General features: G+C 35.7%; 1 protein-coding gene across 1 annotated transcript; it reads left to right on the top strand.

Annotated features, from left to right (window-relative positions):
* The first annotated feature begins 8543 nt into the window (after positions 1 to 8543).
* Positions 8544 to 9527, top strand: LOC108542744 (olfactory receptor 5H8). Its single transcript, XM_017892911.1, has one exon. It carries the CDS (start codon positions 8565 to 8567, stop codon positions 9492 to 9494), a length of 930 nt encoding a protein of 309 aa, XP_017748400.1. The 5' UTR covers positions 8544 to 8564; the 3' UTR covers positions 9495 to 9527.
* Positions 9528 to 9764: the final 237 nt, after the last annotated feature.

Below are 9764 nucleotides of genomic sequence, written 5' to 3'. Positions count from 1 at the left end.
TCAATAAATGGTGCTGGGAAAACTGGGTATTCATATGCAGAAGATTGAAACTAGACGCCTGTCTCTCACCATATACAAAAATCAAAATGGACAAAAGACTGAACTAGAATACTTGAAACTATGAAACTACTACAAGAAAACATTGGGCAGCACATTGGTCTGGGCAAAGCGTCCTTGAGTAATACCCCAAAAGCAGAGGCAATCAAAGCAAAAATGGACAAGTAGAATCATATGAAGTTAGAAAGCTTCTGCACCGCACACAATCAACAAAGTGAAGAGACAAGCCACAGAATGGGAGAAAATATTTGCAAACTACCCATCTGAAAATGTATTAATAATCAGAATACATAAGAAACACAAACAACTAATAGGAAAAAAAAATCTAACAACCTAATTAAAAATCAGCAAAAGATATGATAGACATTTCTCAAAAGAAGACATACAAGCACTAACAGGTATATGAAAAGATGATCAATATCAATGATCATCAAAGAAATGCAAATCAAAACTACAATGAGATGACATCTTACCCTAGTTAAAATGGCTTATATCCAAAAGATAGGTAGTAAGAAATACTGGTTAGGGTGTGTAGAAAAGGAAACCATCATATACTGTTGTTGGGAATGTAAATTAGTACAAGCACTGTGAGACAGCTTGGAGGTTCCTCAAGAAACTAAAAACAGAACTACCATATGACCCAGCAATCCCACTGGCAGGTATATAGCCAAAAAAAGAAAAAAAAAAGAAAAGAAAAGAAAAGAAAAGAAAAAAGAGAGAAAGAAAGAAAGAAAGAAAGAAAGAAAGAAAGAAAGAAAGAAAGAAAGAAAGAAAGAAAGAAAGGGAGGAAGAAAGGAAGGAAGGAAGGAAGGAAGGAAGGAAGGAAGGAAGGAAGGAAGGAAGGAAAAGAAAACAAAACCATTGTATAGAAGAGATATCTGCACTCCCATGTTTACTGCAGCACTGTTCACAATAGCCAAAATTTGCAACCTAAGTGTCCATCGACAGACAATGGATAAAGCAAATGTGCTACATACACACAATGGAGTAATAACCAGCCATTAAAAAGTATGCTCCTTTCATTTGCAACAACATGGGTGAAACTGGAGGTCATTATGTTAAGTAAAATAAGTCAGGCACAGAAAGACAAACTTTGCATCTTCTCACTTATTTGTGGGAGCTAAAAATCAAAACATTGAATTCATGGAGATAGAGTAGAAGAAAGGTTACCAGAGTTTGTTAAGGATAGTAGGCAGGAAGGAGTGGTTATGGTTAATGGGTACAAAAATATAGTTAGGTGGAATGAATAAGATGTAGTATTTGATAGCACAACATTGTGACTACAGTCAACAATAACTTATTGTACATTTAAAAATAACTAAAAGTATAATTGGATTGTTTGTAACACAAAGAATAAATGCTTGAGGCAATGGATAACCCATTTACCCTGATCTGATTATTATGAATTGTATACCTCTATTAAAATATCTCATGTACACCATAAATATATACCACCTATTATGTACCCACAAAATTATTTTAAATTTTTTAAAAAGTTCATCTATAAGATATGCACTTGCTACAATTGTATGATATTTACTTTATCTAATAAAGTACTTTCTACATGACACTTATTTGAGGGCAATAGAAAATGGTAGCATCATGATATCCCCCTTTATCCTTCTAGGTAGTATGCACAGCACCCTAGACCTGTTGCAGAACCTTCTTGTGTTCTGAGCCTCAATCAAAACCAGCAGCTTGTTGGGTTATTGGTTAAATGGGCCAGAGTAACACACTCCACTCCAATTAGGAACATATTGTCTCCAAAATTCAAAGAACCTATTAAGGCTTTATGCCTCTTTCTAGCCTGCAGGATAGGTTCATTGGAAGAACTTTTCATTCACTTTAGAAGGGATAGCTCAACAGGCCCCACACCACTGGACCCCTAGAAATTTCACTGAAATAGAAAGCCCCAGAATAGTTGTGAAATGTATTTCCGACTCTCTGGCATGCAAATGTGTTACCAACAAGTCTTGAGTAGTTGCTACTTCTTGCTTAATAGGACAATCAGCATGTCATCAGAATAATCAGCACAATGTCATCAGTATATCATCAGTGGAATATCTTGTGGAAAAGAAAGCGGATCAAGGTCCCGAATATTTGCAACTCATATATCTGACAAAAGAATTGTATCTGGAATATATACCAAGCTCTCAAAATCAATGAAAAGAAACCTAATAACCCAATTTTATTAAATAAGCAAAATATTTTAACAGAAGAAACTTCACCAAAAATAATACAAATATGTCAAATAAGGTCATAAATACATGCTGGATCATTAGTCATCATGGAAATGCAAATTAAAACCTCAGTGTGATGCTATGAGCTACATATTTAAGTAAATAGAATTGAAAAGATTATTTATACTGAAAACAATGATGCAGCCCTTTGGTAGTAAAAACTAGGCAACAAGTTAGAAGATAATTACGTAAAATTTAAAGGGGTAGTCAATTTAAGTCAAGTTTTGGTTGGGTGAAAAGCTAATTCGGCACATTATATTGTTGACGCCACCTTTCTGCGGCGCATTCACAGTTACTTTGCTTTTATATATGCAATTTTCTTCTGCATATTTCTTTTTCACTAGAAAAATTCAAAGAAAGTCAGATAATTGATTAATAAATCTGCCAAAAGATATGCCCTTTGCTTTCTCCTATCTTGCTAGTGGAGATTAAAGTTTTAAAAAAGTTGATGTGTAGGTAGTTACTTATCACTATTCAGATATCAAATCTAAATGCCAAAATAAGGACATTTTACTTTCCTGAATAAACGCTCATTGAGAAGTTTCTATGTTAATTCTCAGAAAGAAAATCTGAGTATATTACTACCACAATCACAATCTGTCAATAGTTTTCTTCCAAATTGGGATTAAAGAACAAAGTCTGTGACCTAGTTTCCAATCCCACTCATACTGCTTCTTTGGCCACATTTGGCTCCTTGCTGCTTCTCTCTTTGATTGCCAGTCACATTTGTCATTTTTTGTTTATCCAGGGATCTAGGTTCTCTTATCATCTAGGCCCTTCATTGATGAACGCTGTGTGGAAGGCAAGTGTCCACAGGCATCACTCTGTTAGACAGGAAGACTGCTTTTTTTTTTTCTTTTTTTCTTTTTTTTTTGAGACAGGGTCTCACTCTGTAGCCCAGGCCATCTGGGCTCACTGCAACCTCCGCCTCCTGGATTCAAGCAATTCTTGTGTCTCAGCCTCTCAAGTAGCTGGAATTACAGGCATGGACCATCACACCCAGCTATTTTATTTATTTATTTATTTATTTATTTATTTATTTATTTATTTATTTTTTGAGACAGAGTTTCGCTCTGGTTGCCCAGGCTGGAGTGCAATGGCACAGACTCGGCTCACCACAACCTCCACCTCCCGGGTTCCATTGATTCTCCTGCCTCAGCCTCCCGAGTAGCTGGGATTACAGGCATGTGCCACCACGCCTGGCTACTTTTTTTGCATTTTTAGTAGAGACGGGGTTTCTCCATGTTGGTCAGGCTTGTCTCGAGTTCCTGACCTCAGGTGATCCGCCCGTCTTGGCCTCCCAAAGTGCTGGAATTACAGACTGAGCCACAGTGCCCGGCCTTTTTTTTTTTTTTTTTTTGGTATTTTTAGTAAAGACGGGAGTTTCACCACGTTGGCCAGGCTAGTCTCATATGGCCTCAAATGATCCCTCCGCCTCGGCCTCCCAAAGTGCTGGGATTACAGGCGTGAGTCACCGCGCAGGCCTAAACAGGATGACTCTTGAGCCCCACCTCAGAGCTACTGAAACAGAATCTGCATTTTAACAATGTCTCCAGGAAATTCACAGGCCTTGAAATTTGGGAAGCACAGATCTATGCCCCCTCCACAGAGGTCCTTTGCCTTTTATTTTCTTTGCTCCTCCCCCTAACTTTTGCCTAGAAAAATTTCTCCTCAGACTTTATACTGAATTTGGGGAGCTAGGTATATGTCTGGAATTTGAGCTACAGTTTGCATGAAGAGGACAACTTCGTGTTTGCTTCTGAAAGGAATTTAGCTCTTTGGTTTTATTAAAATCATGTTTTCATTAACTCAGATGAGACCATACTAACCAAAGAACTCAGACCATCAAATTATGTAAGTAAACCAAAGTTCGTGCAAATATGTCAGTAGTGTCATCTGTGGTAAAAATAATAATAATCATAATGGCATAAAGTATAATTTCAATTCTTAAAACTAGAACTGTCTACAATTACTTGATGTTTATGATTCTGAAGTCTGTAATCCCCTGTGGAGCAATTTGAACTTTTCATACATGTCCAATCCTACAACGCCCAGTAGAACTGCTAACGTTGTCCTTAAGGGGATCCTCAAGCTCTCTTGGGGCAATTTCGGTTCTCCACTTTTTCCTGTTTTGGCAAAAGTGCACAGTTGTACAATTAGTTGACTCTGGTGTTCAAGGAAAATTTGTACACATGTTTCTTCAACTTAGGAAATGAAGCCTCTGAAATGAATCAGTGTGCCAGGATTGCCACCTACGTTTTTGTCATTTTAGTGCTATAATTGTGTTTATTTCTACTTTAGAAAACCTAACACTTTTAAAGGAGCTCCACAATTTCTTCCAAGATATGGGTAAGAGTAAAATGTTTTCTATAGTATTTATTATTCTTTAGGTAGAAAGTTTAAAATTTGTTTGATAATAATTTAAGATTAGGTTTACAAGACATTACAATAGGCAGATATGGAAAGTATTAGTGAATTATCTGCATACATTATTTTTACAATTAAAGTCTGTTCCCTAATTCTCTAGTAGTTAGAAAATAAAAATAATAATAAAGGCTGAACAAGCAAAATAGCTGTAATACTGATTTGCTCCCTTCAATGATGTTTTATTACCTTGTTAACCTCACTATAGTGACTTTATAAGGTAAGTTTTGGTGAACCAGAACAACTTAAAACTGAGTTTAAAGAATCAATTATAATGATCACTATATAAGATATTGTTTTGTTGATTCTGATAAAAATAATCTATTGTTTAATTAAATACATATTATGATTAAAACTTTTAAGGTGTCACTTAAATACTTAGCTTTTTACCCACTTTTGAAAATAATTTCATTATTTATATTTACATATGTGCAGAAAATACATATAAATGCAGAAACATGTCCCTCCAATGCTTTTTCCATATTTATGACTTAAAAAGTATCCACACACAAATAGAATTTGAGATTTTCAATTATTTTTCTATTGAGATTGCGTGAAAGGAGCCCAAGTTAATTTAATTAATTCCAAATTAAAATACATCTGAAATTATTGTTGTTGGCTATGTATATAGCATGTTTCAGGTTGCAGTCTTGGCTCAATATTATCTTGCTACAAAAAAATTGTTGGAGAAGAAAGAGATCTCAAATAAAGGCAGCAGAATTCCTAAAGTCAGTTCTAACCACTAGAATAACAAGGACAAAGTAACTTATATATAGAAAGAACTTTCAGACAGTGCTAGTGTATCTATGAACAACACAAAGTTTGTAAGTAAAATTTAAAATTGGATCTTGTTTTCATACAAAAAGTCCATAGGAAACTAAAGTTTGAATTTTGAGTAATAGTAAAGAAAAGTTTCCTAGAATTCACATCTAATTCACATATTTTAATGAACTTTAGGGTTAAAACATCTATTTACCCCCAATCCTCTGTCTTTCTCTGATACTTCCTCTCTTCCTATTATTTGGCTTTCCAGCACTCAGCTTTCCAGTATCTTTTCTGCTTCTCTTGTCTTTTCTACATTCATTCATATATGCCTTTTTTGTTCTCTACTGTTCTCTCTTTTATTTTCTTTTCACTACCCAGATTTTCTTTTCCACTTCTCTGCTTCCTTTCCTCCTCTTCCTGCCTTCCTTTCTTCTCCTTACTTTTGAAAACTTTTACTAAAAAGGCTTACAGAAAACATCTATTTTTAAGTTCAGGGGTACATGTGCAGGTTCGTTACATAGGTAAATTTGTGTCATTTGGGTTTGTTGTAGAGATTATTTCATCGCCCAGGTATTAAGCCTAGTACCCATTAGTTATTATATTTTTCCAGATCCTCTCCCTTCTCTAACCCTCCACCCTCCAACAGGTCACAGTGTGTGTTATTCCCCTCTATGTGTCCATGTGTTCTCATGAATTAGCTCCCACTTATATGTGAGAATATGCAGTATTTGGTTTTTGGTTCCTGTGTTAGTTTACTAAGGATAATGACCTCCATTTCCATCCATGTCACTGCAAAGGACATGATCTCCTTCTTTTTCATGGCTGCATAGTATTCCATCATGTATATGTATCATATTCTCTTTATCCAGTCTATCATTGATGGGCTGGATTCCATCATTGATTCCATGTCTTTGATATTGTGAACAGTGCTGCAGTGAACATACATATGCATGTGTCTTTATAGTAGAATAATTTATATTCCTTTGGGTATATACTCAGTAATGGGATTGTTAGGTCGAATGGTATTTCTGTCTTTAGGTTTTTGAGTAATCACCACTATGTCTTCAATAATGGTTGGACTAATTTATTTACATTTCTCCAACAGTAAGCAAATGGAAAATGTTGTTGCGTTACTTGGAGTGCTGTAGTTCATTCACCTCACTGTTGTGCCATTTGTTTCCCATTCACTTCTTATTTTTTTCTGGCTTTAATTCTATCAGCAAATGCAAACTGCTCTCACTGAAGCCACTAAAAATCTCTAATTTCCACAGTCAGTGATCTCTCTTCATATTTAGTCCAACCAGAGCATTTCTTTTGGCATTTTGCCCTGTACTTTGTCCTTCTTGAGTATATTTCCTCTCTTTATGTCTACAGTATTCAGCTCTCCAGTTTCCCTCCTGCTTCTTTGATCACTGTGCTCAATATTTTTTTTTGATATCACCCTTGTCTCTTTGTTTGAGCCAGGACTCTTGGTTGCATTGGGCAATGAGTTTATTGAATGGAAAGCTATCTAAAATAGAAATGCCAGGGAAGTTGGAAGAATGAGCTGTAAAAATGGGCAGGAACAGAATGAAGTAAGACAGCCAGTCAACAGCCAAATCATGTCCCAACACTAGCTCAACAAAAGCTCCCGCTGTCATGGTTGAAATTTCAAATGCCACAGCTCACACTGTCAGTTCCATTGTTGTGTGTGGATGCTTTTGTAAGGGTCTTGATATTGCTGCTTTGGCTGCTTTTGCATCAAAAGTTCTATTTGATCACTGTTCCTTTGTTTTCCACCTTCCAAATTCCAAATCTATGTTGGTGGGTTTGGCTGGCCAAACCTAGTCAGGTAGCCTCATTCTAGGTGCAAGAAGGATGGAAAAGTAAGTTTCTAACTCTAAAATGGGTAGTATTCTCTCTCAGCCACCAAGATTAATGTGGTAGAAAAGAGGACCAGGGGCTGGCCATCTAATAAATGACCTGTAAAGGGGATACACTTTATAACCTGTTTAATATAATTTTAGTTGTATTCCCTCTCTGTTCCTCTTTTGTGTTTGATACACTCTCCAATGCATAGGACATCTGCAACTATGCCTTAAACTACCCCCAATGCCTCTCATATCATTATTTTTATTAAGTTCTAGTAGAGTCACATTTCTAAGTACATCTCACCTGGATGTTCAAAGAATGCTCCTTCCCCATATCTGCCAACGAACCTGAGTTCTCAATCTCATTTTGAATCACCAAATGACTCCTCTTAATTTCAGTGACTACCCTCTTCCCATCTAATATGTCATGGAGCCCTGGTGACTCTACATTCTGAATTCTTTTCAATCTATTTATTTGTCTTCCTCATCACTTCCTTATCACACATGAAGTAGGTACTTTGCATTCATTTGAATCACATGAATAGCATTTTCTTAAAAATACATATTCCTAGACCTCATTCTTGAACTACAGAATTTAACAGTAATTCCTCATATTCTGTATTTTGGTAAGAAAGTTCCCCCAGACAATTCTGATATGTAATCTGGCTTGGGATTCCTTTGCAATAGAAACAGTTTCCTGATTAGTATCTCTGACTGCAGGTTCCCTTCCTTGCAGCCTGTTTTCTATAACACCAATTATTTAACTTAAAATACATCTTACATGCCACCATCTGTCTTAAAATTTTAAATTCATGACTATTTCATGAAGAATACAGTTCAAAGTCCTTCACATGGCTTTTAACTCATTTTGTGTTTCTGACCTTACAAAGATCTTTTCCCTTGACCTTGTATCCATGTCTTAGACACAGAAATCTTGTACCGTACTCCAGTGTCCACATAAATTAATCACATTCATAGACTACCTCTCTTTTTGCTTAAATATATTTATTCATGCACATTCTATAAATTCAAATAATTGCATTTTCCACCTCTTCAATTCCCCTACTATAGTTTTCATCAGCACAGTGTAATAAATACACAAAGAGGACATTCTGATGAGTGTATGATTTTATTTTAACTCCTCTCCTCTAGCATTCACTTTATAAATCCTTATTGAATATTCTTTTTATGCTTATTTCAGTTCACTCAGGGTACATCCAGTGAGGACATGGATGAGGAAAATGCAACATTGCTGACAGAGTTTCTTCTCACAGGACTTACCTATCAATCAGAGTGGAAAATATCCCTATTCCTGGCATTCTTAATAATATATCTCATCACCATCATGGGAAATCTTGGTCTGATTGCTGTCATCTGGAAAGACTCACACCTTCACATTCCAATGTACTTATTCCTTGGGAGTTTAGCCTTTGCGGATGCTTGGTTATCATCCTCAGTGACCCCTAAGATGCTGACCAGCTTCTTCACTAAGAGTATGACGATTTCTCTCTCTGAATGCAAGATACAATTTTTTTCCTTTGGAATCAGTGCAACCACAGAATGTTTTCTCTTGGCAACAATGGCATATGATCGCTATGTAGCCATATGCAAACCTTTACTTTATCCAGTGATTATGACCAATGGACTATGCATCCGGCTATTAGTCTTGTCATTTATAGGTGGCTTTCTTCATGCCTTAATTCATGAAGGCATTTTATTCAGATTAACCTTCTGTAATTCTAACATAATACATCACTTTTACTGTGACATTATCCCATTGTTAAAGATTTCCTGTACTGACACTTCTATTAATTTTTTAATGCTTTTTATTTTGTCTGGTTCAATACAGGTATTCACTATTTTGACTGTTCTTGTCTCTTATGCATTTGTCCTCTTTACAATCTTAAAAAAAAAGTTGGTCAAAGGCATAAGAAAAGCCTTTTCCACCTGTGGAGCCCATCTCTTCTCTGTCTGTTTATACTATGGCCCCCTTCTCTTCATGTATGTGGGCCCTGCATCTCCACAAGCAGATGATCAAGATATGGTGGAGTCTCTATTTTACACTGTCATCATTCCTTTCTTAAATCCCATTATCTACAGCCTGAGAAATAAGCAAGTCATAGATTCACTGACAAAAACATTAAAAGGAAATGTTTAGATCTCATACTGCAATGTATTCTCTTTTTATTTAAAGTCACATAATTATGCAGGCTAGGTGTCAGTATATGTCAGTGTATGTTTAAAGTTTTTTGCAATTACAATTGTCCTAACTTTTTAATGACTCATGTCATTAGTATCTGATAAATTCCTTAAGATATTTGTATATATTATTGAAAAGCATACCAGAAAATTTTGTCAACTGTTCATGACATACTAGAATAATTAGAGCAGAAAAAAATAAAAGCATTTTACATGTTTCTTGCTCTTC

Source organism: Rhinopithecus bieti, unplaced genomic scaffold (assembly GCF_001698545.2).
Source record: "Rhinopithecus bieti isolate Rb0 unplaced genomic scaffold, ASM169854v2 scaffold_23569, whole genome shotgun sequence".
Classification (NCBI taxonomy): domain Eukaryota; kingdom Metazoa; phylum Chordata; class Mammalia; order Primates; family Cercopithecidae; genus Rhinopithecus; species Rhinopithecus bieti.
The sequence above is the reverse complement of the archived record's forward strand: the minus strand, read 5'-3'. Positions and strand labels throughout refer to the sequence as shown.

Bases quoted from the DNA above. Each gene is read 5' to 3' on its own strand.
- LOC108542744 (XM_017892911.1), top strand. From the start codon at position 8,565: ATGGATGAGGAAAATGCAACATTGCTGACAGAGTTTCTTCTCACAGGA.